This window comes from Macrobrachium nipponense, chromosome 44 (assembly GCF_015104395.2).
Source record: "Macrobrachium nipponense isolate FS-2020 chromosome 44, ASM1510439v2, whole genome shotgun sequence".
In the NCBI taxonomy this organism is placed as follows: domain Eukaryota; kingdom Metazoa; phylum Arthropoda; class Malacostraca; order Decapoda; family Palaemonidae; genus Macrobrachium; species Macrobrachium nipponense.
In genome coordinates, this window is record NC_087221.1 from 43,639,297 (window position 1) to 43,653,895 (window position 14,599).

General features: G+C 35.3%; 1 protein-coding gene across 1 annotated transcript; it reads left to right on the plus strand.

Annotated features, from left to right (window-relative positions):
• The first annotated feature begins 1,923 nt into the window (after window positions 1-1,923).
• On the plus strand, window positions 1,924-13,455 carry LOC135204250 (uncharacterized). The gene is made up of 4 exons (XM_064234366.1): window positions 1,924-2,285; window positions 4,094-4,244; window positions 8,133-8,226; window positions 10,042-13,455. The coding sequence occupies exon 4, from the start codon at window positions 10,965-10,967 to the stop codon at window positions 12,006-12,008; it is 1,044 nt and encodes a 347-aa protein (XP_064090436.1). The 5' UTR covers window positions 1,924-2,285; window positions 4,094-4,244; window positions 8,133-8,226; window positions 10,042-10,964; the 3' UTR covers window positions 12,009-13,455.
• Window positions 13,456-14,599: the final 1,144 nt, after the last annotated feature.

Consider the following 14,599-nt stretch of genomic DNA (forward strand, 5'->3'; position numbering starts at 1 on the left):
CACACATCACATGTATATATATACATATATATATATATATATATATATATATATATATATATATATATATATATATATATATATATATAAAGTTTATATGTATTAATTTTCTAAGCTTGGCCAATTGACAGGCGATTTGATTCACGGATTGTCGCAGATGTGGAAATGTTCTTGAGACAGTTGAAACTGAAAAACCACTGAAGAGGTTGAACTTTATTTATATATAAGTATTAAATATGTTATTATCCTAATTTATTTTTGGAGGCCTTCCAAACTGTGTTTCTTTGTCCGTTAGAATACCGGACATAAGTTACACAGAATACACAGAATAGGCAGACCTGTAAATGGAAAATGGGGTGTCAATTTCTAAATAAACCACTGAAAAAATAGAGTAATAGGTGCTTCTTAACACTGGAAAGCCTGTTCGAAGTGAAAAAAAATTCAGTAGACGTTAGAAAGTTAAAATTAGGAAAATTATATCAATGTGTTGTTGGAGAATAATATCTATTGGTGAGTAATAAATGATGCAGGGTAGAAAGTTTTATCTAGACACCTTAATCTGCAAAGAAAATGCCATTTGGTTTAGATAATCCTGACCAATAGTTCCAACTAAGAGACAAACAGTTAAGTTTGTATTTTTAATGAATATGGATTCAGAGATACAGCTAAAAAAAAAAAAAATTTCGGAAGTTTTTTATTTTAAATTCATATAGGGATGCTTTGTACCCAGTGGGTGTCATAAGGAGACCATTGGTGTTTGATGTTTTGTTTTGGTCGGAAAATGTAAGTACTGAGGCTAACAACTCTGATGATTAACAAAGCCATACATGAGGGAATAGCAGTAAAGTAAAACATGTGAGTGTTTAAGAAATGGAAAGAAGGAATTGCACATCAACTGCAGAAGAATGAGTCTCTGAAAAAATGTTATTGATGGATTTTATGAAGGTGATTAGCACAACTACAAAGGGGAACTGATGATTAGAGAGAAGACGAAAAACCCTAAAAATGAATAAGGTGGATGCAAGGAATGAAAGATAAGCCAGTACGCAAATCATTAAAACAATAATTGTGCTTATGCGTCGGATAAATGCTGTAGATGCGGCTGTAGTATTATTCTTTTGGATTATAGAGCCTAAAATAGGACATAAACTTTGCTGGTAAATCTCTGCTATTTACCAGCAATATCAATTGAGATAATGAGAAAAATCAGTTTACTTGGATTTGAATTCATGTGGGTTTTTATTTGATTCCGGATTAGTGCCATCAGAAATAGTTATTCAGGAGGCTCGCATGCATTCTATAATGTGCTTATATACATACGTACATACATACATACATACATACATACATACATACATACATACATACCTACATACCTATACCAAAACCTAAAACACACACCTCAGGAATCTCATAAACTCTTGCTTAGCTTGAAAAGGAACCATATGATTTAAAGTAAGTGTATGGCCTGAACGTCTTAGAATACAAACGACACGCAGCAAAAGGAATCTTAAAAGCAAATTATTAGCAAAAGAAAAATAAAAAAGCAGACGATATCTCGAAATCTTCCCTTCAGCCCTACGTTCTTTTGTTTTTGAAGTGGGAAGGAATGGCTGTCTCCTTGTTATTGTTTTGGAAAGTGTTCATCTTTTTTTTTTAGTACGTGTTTAGATTTCGTAAATACCACAATCATATTTTCATTAAAACGATATATTTTATATTTCTATAGAGTTCATAATAGGTATTGTAGTTGCTTTGGGGAGTGGAGGAATGACATCTTAAAAGCAATGAATTAATGTCGTCTTGATGATATCAAATCACCCGCGACTGAATTTAAACCAAACATTCGCATTTCGCGAATATCGAGGGAACCCCCTATGGTAATTCAAGTATGCAAATCATAATGATATATATTGTTATGGAAACCTTAGGCATCTCTCCAGGTCTAGAGTCACCTCACCATCCAAATACTGAAGACTAAGAAGAAGAAGAACGAGAAGAAGGCGGGTCTCCCACCTGATAAACTCCAGACCCCAACGCAAAAACGCCTTAGAAAGCGCCAGCGATTGGTCAGCTATGGAGTTCGTTGACACCGTCCTCGCCTTCCTGGTTAATATTCGAGGCCCCTTCCTGCTCTCGCTCCTCAGTGATGTTGACGTAGCAACGGGGGAAGACTTGCAACCAGCTGAGTGGCTATATAACAACAACAGGAGCTAACGCTGGCCTCAAAAACCACTCGCTGACTACTACTACTTCTTCGTCACTGGAGAGTCTGCTTAATTAAGGTAAGATGTTTTCCGCTGCCCCCGACACGAAGAGATTTCAAGGCTGTATGCCGGTCGCTCCGACTTGGGAGGAATTCTGTGACTTATTGGAATGTTTTAGGCTTCGAATATTAATTTATTTGAGCGGCTCCGTACTTCGAATGTTTCATTACTTTCTTGAGATTTACCTCCGGTTTACCAAAGGCCTTTTGAGTTTTCCCGGAAACTGATGAAGTTTCCCCATGTCTTTATTTTGGTGGTACGCGGGTCTCTCCAACTTGGGAGAATATCTTTGGTTATATTTCTAAGCTTTGAATATTAAATTTGTACATTGGACTCGAATCATATCTTGTGATTTATTAATTTTACAAATAGGCCTTTGAGTTTTCCCTTAAATTACTGATGTTCCTTCCCTGTTTCAAGACAGTTTAGTATCCATATGAAACTTGTGTACTAGTTTCAAGGACTGGCGGGATTTAAATATTTTGTTTTGAGGGTTTTCAAAATTAACTACTCTTCGCATTTTGAAAAAGTAGCTACGATTTAGCAAATGCCTTCAACTTTTTTTCAAGAATAAAACAGAATTTTTAATTCAATCACTTTTATTTTGAAAAAGCAGCTGAGTTATAGCAAATGCTTGACGATTTTTTAATCCTGAATTCTTGGGATATTTAAGGTTTAATATATCCTATCCTCAAAAGGATAGTCTTAAACTTTCAAAATAACTTTTCAACATATAACAACTCTCTTCTATGGAGTATTGGCCAGCGGGGTATTGGACCGACTTTAATTTGCTCTGAGTGCAGATTTTGAATGACAGGAAATATGACTTAACTAAAAAATTGAAGCCCATGTTCATTTCCGTAAAGTGTTAATTTCCGTAAAGTGTTCATATCCGTAAAGTGTTCATATCCGTAAAGTGTTCATTTCCGTAAAGTGTTCATTTCCGTAAAGTGTTGATTCCAGAAATTGCTAATTTCCAGAAATTGTTGATTTCCAGAAACTCTTAATTTCCAGAAATTGTTGATTCCCATAGTGTTGATTTCCATAAATTGCTGATTTCCATAATTGTTAATTTCCATAAATTGTCGATTACCATAAAGGACAAACACAAGTGAAAGAACATAGCCTAATGAAACTGTGTTCTTTTATTCAGTAAGAAAGCCTTCAAAAGGTCTAGTGTGCTCAATCATTGTTATTGAGATTTAGTACATAATATATTTCGATAACTTATATTTTACTAACAAAAAGCGTACGATTCTGCGTTATTCCCTAGTTTAGCATAGTTAGTTTTTATTGGAAGGATAAGCAGAAGTTCCTGATTCTCAGACTCAAAACCTTTAAAATTTCTTGCAATATAGTTAAATGATTTTTCAGTATCATATAAAATATTGTAGGTTATTTTCTTCTCTGCCTTGAGCTAGTTGTGAGTCTGCTAATTATGTTTGTCTGATCGAATACTAGTTAAAAGTAATGAGCAATTTTAGAAATTACATGCAGTGAAACGGGTTAGAGACCCAAGCATTGTATCTTGCATTAAAATATTTGATAATTGGATTCTAAACAGAATCCAGGTTAAACACTTCAATTTTCTGAGACTTTGATTAAATTGTGAATTGTTGAGAAGTCCACATTATCTACTTATTACTGAGCTTAATACCATGAAATGGCTGTTAAACCCAATCTTGCATTTAAAAAAAATCTGACTTTGCCTTCCGAATAAGGAAAATAATCTCCATCGTAAAATTGTTGAAAATGAACTTGATTTGGTGTTCTTATGGCCTATGCGTTTGCTTGCATTTTACTAATTAATCTTAAAAACCTTCCAGATTTGAGCCAGTGGATACAGTTGTAAACGAAGCCGACTTAGAAAGAAAATTAGCTGTACCATCGGCGGCCCGGAGCGGTACGAGCGACGATTGTTTACACTTGCCCGACTCCAGAAATCTGTTACAGTTCATCTTTTGCATGGAATTCCAGGTACTGTTCTTCAGTTTTTATAATTTATCATTAGCTAGATTTTTGTTAAACAGCAAACTTGGAAGCTGCTGAATACGAGTATCTATAAAACTACAAGTTTCCACGCCGCGTATTTTGAAACTTAAACATATTCCCGGTGCTGTTTTCAAACGGTTTACAGCCTGGAAGCTGCTAGTTTTCCATCGGCTTTGAACTGGAAAACCATTGGACAATAAAAGTCTTAAAACAAAGATATTGAGCCACCATTATCCAATTTAATATAGTTTTTCTGTGATCATATGAATCTTTCGGGGGGGAAAAGTTGGCAGGCCGATTCCTAAAGTCAAGTTGCATGTTCTTGAAATGTTAAATTGAGGTTAAGACATTTAATGTGTGTGAATTGTGGACACCAGATTATCTTATATATTAAATGGTCTAACATTTGTGGCGAGGTGCCGCCACTCTCCCTTACGAGATCGGCGTTGAATGGAGTGCCAAAATTATTTTCAGAGACCTACAAAGTCATCGGAAATTTTAACAGAAAGAACTCTTCTCAATAGATATTAAAACTAAAATTGAATTTACAAATGGATTTCTGTTTAACGGGCAAGAAAAACTAGGACGGCGAAGGAATGCTGTCGGTGATTTTGATTTTGCAGCTTTGCCTAATCGTTTGCATTTTAATGTTGATTTTTTTTTAGGATTTTATTTAGGCAAATAATCAACAAATTTATTTAATTGTTTTTGATAAATGAATTTTTATATAACGGCCAAGAAATCGAGGGGGAGGAAGATGTGTTTTCCGTGATATTTAAAATTCACATTTGATTTTGAAGCGTTGCCTTAATCGTTTCAATTTAATATTGATTTAACTTGGTGATTTAGGATTTTATTTGGGAAAATAACCAACGAACTTACTGGGTATTTCTACAGAAGCAGTCCGCACGGACTGCAAGGAACATAACCGCGGATACGACATCCACTAGGGATTGGGCCGTCCAATGTATTTCCCCGTGTTTAGTACTGGACACTGGGAGTTAATTACAGTCGTCCGAATAAATATTACTTAAAATTCTTGTTCAGTAAGTAAAACTGCATAGAAAAGCCGCAGCTGCCATAGTCTTGGCCGCCGCGGATAAGTACCCTAGATCTACCACTTAGGGAATCGTCTAAGCATCCTGTGACTGAAAAACTGGCTGCAATTTACATTAAAATAATTCTGGCGAAATTGTCATTGTGATTAAGTACTAAAAAACTTCAGTGGGCCAATTGCACAGCGATTTGCCTAAAAAAAAGTTAATTAAAATTCTTTGCGAATAAAGTTATTAGCGTTAGTTAACCGAAAGTTTGTAAGTAAAATTTTGAAGGATTTTGAGACAAGCGCCAACATTTATTTTGATATATTTATTATTTTCTTGTAAAGTCAAGCAACATTAATCTGCATATATGGCTGTAGGTACGAATGAATTTGTATTAGAAATGTGTAGGAAACCACGCCAAAACGGTTCATAAGCAGTTTGTGAATGTTAGTCGAGTAACCCCCCCCCCCCCCCCCCCCCCCCCCCCCCCCCCCCCCCCTCCACCCCCCCCCCCCCCCCACCCCCCCCCCCCACACCCCCCAAAAAAAAAAGTGTAAACAAAGTCTGTGACGGAAAAGGGAATGCCACAGAAATAAGCTGTTCGAAGGCAATTTTTGGTCATTTTATTATAAAACTTAAAAGCTAACTTAGAATTTTTTTTACAGAAAAAATGCTTGATCACCAAACTAACAAATTAAAAGAAACTAAGATTTTCAGCGAATTGGAATAGACTGAAAAGACTTGCAAACACTGTTGGTTACTGGAATAAAAAAAAATGTAAACACTGGAGCAAAACTTTAATAATAGTTTTCTGAAACTTTTGAAAATTTTATGGAATTTTAGACTAGTTTATACAGATTTAACTTTAAAATATACAGAAACTGTTGCTTGTACGGCGAACATATTAAAATGAAGCTTTAGCGAAATTCTTGTTCATATGTTTGACAAAACTTGTTCATAAAATATAAAAACGGTTTTCGTTAGGTAAACAAATGTTAAAGGTCTTCGTTACCATGTCAGTTTAGAAGGCTCTGGGGAAACTTTAAAATATAATTTATTCATTATATTGAAGCGCTGAAAAGGTAAAAAAATTATTCTGGAATTTTCAAGAAATAATGGAACAGGTAACTTTTATAAACGTTGAAAAAACTTTTTGGTGAAACCCTTTAATTTTAAATACCTAATGATTTCTGTTGCTCATCATATTAAAAACGCTGTTGAAGCCTTTCATTTAGAGGTATAGACAATTTTTGTTTTTTGTTTTTGTAGGTAGAATATTGTGTTGATAACTAATTTTATGCTGAGAGGTTTAATGTTGATAGCTGGCTGTTATAAACATTGGCCTTTGTGACACACTATGACATGTTTAGGTACAAATGAAAGATCACTTATATACCACTATCACTTAGCTGTAGAATGCCCCTCTGAGGATGCTGTTTAAAAATGCCAAGAAATAGCCATATGGCAACAAGAGAATCGTTCCTATTATGTGAAGTTTTTCGCAGAGCTCGTTGAAGTTTGGTTGGAGGGCTGAAACATCAGTGATTGTATATGAAAAAAAAAAATGGATCATATTTGTGGTGGTGTCGGGAGAAATTTCTAATGGATACAGTGAAAATATTTCTTTTTATTCAATATTTTCGCTACTAACAAAAATTGACAGTTTTATGTTCAAGTAAAAGTGAATACAAATATCAATTTTGATTTGGAAAATCTGAATGTTTTGTTGTGTAGATGGTTCAGAAGTATATTGACAGTTCAGTTTTAAGTGAATAAATAACTTTCTCGAGATATGAAAAAATAAAAAAGCCATCTGGAAACTACATAAGACGGTTAGTTTGCGAGTTCTGATTTTGGCTTACTCGGGGAGTAAGCCCATAAACTTTGTTGTTGTTGTTGTACGTGTAGGAAAAGTCAGTGGAAGAGCTTAAAAAGTTCCTAAAAAAGGGTTTCGCGTTGAGTTCAAGATACAGGAATTTTAGGATAGGATAATTATGATTTATTCATTAGAATGAAAATGTGAAAAATAATGTGCTTGTTAAAGAGTACAGAAAAATTATTTCTAATGTAACGTTTTCATTTTAATTTTCGTTGGTGAAACAAAGCTCTTTTTGACCGTAGATTTTAGCGCGTTTTAATTAACGTTAAGTTAGGAATATAATGTTTCCAACTTATGCGTGAGGGGAGAATCTTGCACGCATCCCGGGTTAGCTGGAAGACGGATCACGCCTTGCTATATAACAATCGAAAAAAATACCTTGTTCAGTGCTCAGATTAACTTTAATTAAAAATGTCGTTGTTGGCTACACATACCGAAACAATACCGGTGCAATAAAAGTTCTTATATTATTAACGACAAGAAGTCTTGACTACCTACGCAGAAAACACTTGAATAACAGATACAAAAGTAGGAATTTGACCAACAGGTGATAACTGTGTGAAGGATTTAACAGAAACTTGTCAGCTGTTAAAGAGCTAAGTACAGAGATTATCAGTTGGTAATTAACAGAAACTCGAACACTTGTTTGTTGAAAACAGAGCCCCCCTGAAAATTACTGTCTTTTCTCCCTAAATTAATATTTGTGTATATGAGACTTTCCCGGTAAAACCAGTAATTATATAGCTATCGGTTTCCAAGTAAACTAATAGCTATATAATTACTGGGTAAGTATGTACAAAACTTTATTTCATTATAAAAATACAATGTTTTACATTTTACGTTTTTCATCAAATGTCTGAAATCTTGTAAGCATTACCTATATAAAATTTTAGATATTGTAATTACCCCCTGCTTTTTTTTTATATTTTGATAGCCTTTGATATTTTTCAGAATTCGTTGGAAAAAGTCAAACCAAAGCGAGGCCATACCGAGTAAAAGGTCTTTCTAGTTTGGCGTACTGTCAGCATATTCCTTGGATTAGCTGGTAAGTATTTCAGTTTAAAATCGTTGCATTTTTCGCAGGGCATCTCCCCCTGCAGGTCTTGATATTTGCTTTCTAGTGGTGGTGGCACTTTAGGCATTTTATAATACACTAGTTCAGTGAACTGTAATTTAATTTAGTCTCAAGACTGGTAATTTGTAGTAGTGTAGCAAAGCACGATAGTTTTGGATAGAGCAGCAAAGACGAAACTAGTAACTAGTATGGTATGGAGAACATGATAGATTAGTGTAAATTCTGATATATGTATTCTCGTAAATTTAGGGCAAATTCAGAATAGTAGGCGTTTATACTGGACGTGGAATTACAGTGGGATTGGAAAAGTTAATGTAGAGAACGATGCTACCATAATCAAGTGCCTTGGCATTGAGATACTATGATAAACCTCGTTGTACAAGATGTACCGAGATGTACTACACACGCCTTACAGATAATAAATGTAATTATTAGGTTCGTGTGGAAAATAATAGCCCTTGCAAGCAATTATCATTTCATTTAATAACAGCAGCATCTCCAGAAACAATATCCTGAATTTACCAATCAGAAATGCTGGACACCGTTGCAAATATAAAGTCGTACGTAACTCAAGGGGAAGGGAAATGAATTACCAGTAAACAGGAACCTGACGGTAATCTGCTCACAGTGTATAGAACCTTTGGACTTATTGGTGACTCATTAACCCTCACACCCGGCTGTTATCAAGTCTGCTACGAGTTGTACCCTCTTCGTAATTTTCCTTGACAATCTCAAAAGTAGGAGTTCTGAGCTGCTTGTGTACAGAAACTACTTTTATTTGTTATGGTTTAGAAATAAAGGAGTTTCTCAGAATGGACTACAGAACTTCAACAATTAAGTCGTACAATCAGTCTTGTCCACACCTCTAATACCCTAACAAACGAGGAGTAAACACACACAACTGGCAATCATACCCATGCCCATTAGATTATGAAAAGTGTACGTGTTATTTGGTCTTATACTGCTACCATTAGGTACATTCATTCACACAATCCTAAAACTAGAACACTTCATTCTTTTTCAAACCACTAATCATAACACTCATTGACCTATACAGCCGCAAAATTTATTAAAAATGTTAATCTTTTTATACCATCATCATATCATTAGGTTTTCTCTTTGCAGGGTATTTACCTCCCCTTATTTCTGTCTAAAACACATTCTTCATCTATCTCTGATCTCCTTGATTTTCTGAGCCATCCAACTGATCTTTGCCCTTCTACATCTGCATTTACTTTTCTATCCAAATTATCAAGCTGCCACTACCCACTTATCCCATGCTGTGAACTTATCTCCATCCCCAAGAACAAACCTTTTTAAGAAACTGACTTATTTTTACTATGACAGACGATCATTTCCCCAAGGTGGCAAGGCTGAGTTAATTGCATCCCTGTATGTCTTATTTTCACAATATAATGATTTCAAATTCAGCCTGAAAGCCTTGCTTATTTTTGGCATTTTTAAAACAAAATAGTTTCCATCTTTAATATTTAGTCAGTTTAATATTCAATTCACAATTTCTTTGTTTTAGTATAGTAGTCATTTTAACATTTGCTTCATTTTCACTAATCTTTGATCTTGTCTGTCTAATTCTGCAGATTCTGTCTCTATTAAAATAAATAACTTGAACATTTAACTCAGTGAGGATGAACTGTTAAATGCCCTAGAAACAATTCAAATCTGGATAACTTACTATCCCTACATTAGAAAAGTTCTCTTAGAACAGTTTCAAATCTGCACACCTGCACTTTGAGTTAGAATTAAGCAATGGTTTTTGTTTCCCAGGTATCATCCTCGATATTAAAGTGCAACTTCGTCCTCTTAAACACCAGCTTCTTGAAATAAGAAAGTATAGACGTAGCAGTTGATGCAAATATTGGATGCTCACTCTAAATTGTGAGCGAAGACACCACTGGATACTACTAATGTTTCTGATGCTGGAATCTGCCTTCACTCACTGGATACTACTTATGTTTCTGGCCATAGGAATCAACGCAGGGCGAGGAATAATCAGCCTAGCATTTATGTTGACTGCCATTGCAGTATCTGGACAAGCTAAGAACCAGCTAAGAAATTTTTCTTGGTTATCTGTTGCCCAGCTTTTCAAGATATTTTGATGTAGCAGAACTTTGGATTTTTTTCCTTTTTAATCTAGTTTAAACATAAAAATGGTAGTTGCTTGCAAACGCCACTGTTACCGTGAAGATAAGCCTTTCAAAATTGACTCAATTTGTGTTTGACTTAATCAGAAGTGGTTCAGGCGTGAAATATTTAAGACTGGAACCTAGCAGACCAATTATATTGAATTTTTGTGATCTTGTGTAATGGAGTGACAGTTACTAAATCTATAAAATCTGTGTTCGATTTTAGATAAATTTGATACATGTATATGAAATTTATCATTAGTGTATTTAATTTGGTGAAGACTGAAAAAGTGATAATCGTAAATCATAATACTTCTCGTAGATATTAAGCCTTCAGGAATTTGTTTAGCGTTCTATACAAAATTATTGGATTTGAGTGAATATGGGATGATAAATTTATATTAATTTCTTAAGTTGATAAGCTGATTTACCTGATGCTTCTGCCTTTACCTGATGCTTCATCTTACCTGATTTACCTGATGCTTCATCTTATGTTTGGAAAGTGAAAACAAATTGTCATTCCGAATTGTTTATTGTTGTAAAAAATACCCAAATTCCACAAAGATGGTAAAGCTGAGCATATTTGAAAAATACGCTGAACGTCCAAAGTTTTGGCAAAGGAACTTGAACCTTAATAATGAAAGCACCAGTACAAGCAGCGAAGACATGGAGCTCTCAGATGGCAGTGCTGATGAACACAGGACTGCCAACCTAAGAAGTGTCTGCCAGGAAAATGCTAATGGAGCTCACAGGATGGGAAATGAAGGTGGTAATGAAGTTGGACAGCTAGATTGCAGGGCACATGGTGCTGTACACAATGTAGTCTCTGGGGGTTTTACTAATCTTGGCTATGAAGTTGAGGAACAACCCTTGATGAAAGATCCAGTTGGGGATTTGAGGTCTTACCGCAAGTACACAGATGAGGAGGCAAAGCCTTTAACATGCAACGAAGTACTTGTAAACAATGTTGTCTCTGGGGGTTTTACTAATCTTGGCTATGAAGTTGAAGAACAACCCTTGGTGAAAAGTCCAGTGGAGGATTTGAGGTCTTTCCGCAAGTACACAAATGAGGAGACAAAGCCTTTAATATGCAACGAAGTACTTGTAAACAGCGATTGTAAATTATCTAGTAATATGCAAGATGAAGACATCGACAGACTAGAAAACCTCGTTGATGGTGATGCCAATGATGAGGAGATGGACAAAAAAGGGACGTCGCTACAAGAGGAATCTTTCATGTCAACATGCGAAGTCGCGAAAGGGGAGCCCTCAAGAATGGATGGTTGTGAAGCAACCCTGGCTGACACTCCTGAGAGTTCAGTGGACGAGGAAGAAGTTGATCATGCACCAGAGTCAGACGACCTGTGTAACTCTGATCAAGAGGACCTCGAGAATTTTGGACACACAGCCATATACTCGTGCAGCATTGAAGACGAGATGGAGGAATCAGATGGTGATGACAAATACTCAGGACACTGGAAGATCTGCATGAAGAATGAGGTGAGAATGGTCATCACCAAAGCAAAGAAGAAGAAAAAGTATCCAAAGCAAGAGGTTCGAGGCAGGGGCCGAAGGAAGAGAATCAAACTCAAGTTACGTCTTTCTTAGCCACATACGCTTTTGAAGTTGGGAGTCCCAATGGATTATAATATAGGTTTTTATATGGTCTTTCATGAATTTGCGTAAGTTTGTACAAATGTATTAAGAGTGCTTTCAGATAGATTAAAATCAAAGTGCATGTTGTTTAAGGTGCCTCATACTTAGGATAACATTTTATACATCAATATGGCTGTTCTATAAGTTAATAATGTTAAAATGTTAAAACTGCATAGTCTATATTCATAAGTGGCTTTATTATATTATCAAAAGCTTATTTACTTAGGTTATGTTTAGTGCTATAAAGAAACTCTTGGACTTCTGAACAGAGGTCTGTTCAGTGTCCCTCAAGACAATTTATTATTGTTCCGCATCACCTTGCTTACTAGTCTAAAAAGGCCTTAAACTGCAGCCTGAACCTAATTCTAGGTCTGCACCTATTCAGAACAACTTAGCAACTAGGTATATGTGGTTGTATTAATCTGAATGTGTACCCCTTGGCTAATATTTAAGCAATACTGCATTTTTACATTGAGAGAGTCATGTACGTCTTTTGTTTCCTTCTGTATTTCACTCTAACATTTTGATACTTACAATTTCCATAACGTCGGAAGTTGTAGAGTAGCCCTTGTCTGGTAACAGTTTGTAGTGATAGTAAAATACGTACCTCATTTAAACGTAGGTATGCATTGTAGAGATGATATACTGGGCACTCGAGTATCTCCTGTCATGTTTGAGGGTTATCTTTAGATTTCGTGCAATATTAGATTTGAGATTCGAAGTATTGTAATTATTTTAAAAGGTTCGTGCATATTTTATCTACGTAGTCTATAGAAATTGTCTATGCTCGTATTTTGTTGATTGGTACTTATTACATATTAGTGTACATGAATTATATTGTGTTCATTACTTAAGGCAATACTAGAGCCAAATTATTAGACGCTTCAGTGTGAAAACTTGTAGTACTCGAATGTGTTCCCGTTTGCACTTCTTCAGTAATTTAAGAAATCTGCGACTTATTCTGAGCACATCCTCGTGTTATAAGTGAATGCCACAAGGCATAATATGAAAGGCGAGAAGTAACTTGGAAGTTAAGTGACAAAGCTTACCTCTTGGTTGTCATATCTTATCAGATAGTGCCTCGTTAAATAATCATTCTCCTGTTACAGTTGTGCTTTGAATCATACCAAAACATTCATTTTTGTTTGGTTGGTGCTGTTGTCATTAGTTTTACTGTTATTATTAAGTTTATTCTGACCACTCGGTCTAATTCTTTTACTATTTACCTGGTCAGTTTAACAGTTACGGGTCAAATGAATCATAAAGACAGTATATTTAGATATGTTTAGTGTGTATCAGCATTATAGATACTGCATAGGTTTTGGAATGAACAGATCCTTTATTCAAATAGAATAAATATGCTTATTTCACTCGGTACAGAAATGTTTGGCTAATAAAAATTTTGGAAAACTATCTTTCATCACTTTCTTTTCACTGCCCTTTTACAGCTTTCTTTTTACCTTGAAATCTCATTGAACGTAAACAATCTGTACTTTAAGAGGTTTGTAAAATGTTGGTAACGAAGGTGTAACAAATGTGAACAGTATTTTTATAAGTCTCTAAAACAGATCTGTCACATGTAAAAGTGTCCCATCTTACCATGAAGTTGTGGGTCTAATGAAAATTTTTAAGCTATTGAGGTGGTTTTCAGTTATAAGGGATGACTGAACTTTGAAATCAAGACTTTCAAAAGCATTTTTGCTGTAACCTCTCTACTCAAAACGTTGTAAATGATGTTTCGCAAACCTCTGTCGATGCATATCAGAGCAAGGGATTTTCCTTGCCTTTCCTTGTAAGGTTTGGAACCCCAAGATAAAAAAAAGAAAAGAGGATAGTCAAAGCAACTAAATTTATAAGAGGAATGGATTACCTGTATTAAATATGCAGTCCTGCACCCATTGGCACACGCACTCAATCACGTCCACCAATGTTCTCAAGGTTCACAGGTAGTTATAAAAAACTATGAATTTTTAATCAAATAGCATTTAACTATATGGATCAAGTGCCAGGCCATCAGCCCAAACTTTCATTAAGCAAATAATGTTATTTATTTCAACTTTTTATGGCAGTCATCCACACATTCAACCCGAAGATCGAGTTTCCCTTTAGATGGGACGAGAAAGGAAAGCAAAAAGATTAATGTAGCCGATATAAGCATTACTTCAGTTGCAGCCCTACTTAACTTCCTCTGTGCATCTTCTGTACAGTTAACTAGAATGTGCCTTGACCTTGAAACAGAATTTGGGCGTTTGGCGAGAGTGGCAATCGTACACAAACAGATACGAAGAATCATTAGAGAAAGTGAGGTTTGTAGCTGATTTTATAGTCTTCCAGTTATTGTTGCTAAGGTTAATTTTTTTTACTAAGGTTAATTCTTGACTTCATTTTACTTAGCAGAGTGAAAGAGAAGCGGGGTTAATGGTCCTTGCTTCGTAAGTTAGCAAAAAAAGGCTGGTGGTGAGCTTGCTAGTTGCAAATGAATGTCATTGACATATCTGATAACGATCTGAATATCTTTTTTATTAGAGATTGCGCATACGAAC

Bases quoted from the DNA above. Each gene is read 5' to 3' on its own strand.
- LOC135204250 (XM_064234366.1), top strand. From the start codon at position 10,965: ATGGTAAAGCTGAGCATATTTGAAAAATACGCTGAACGTCCAAAGTTT.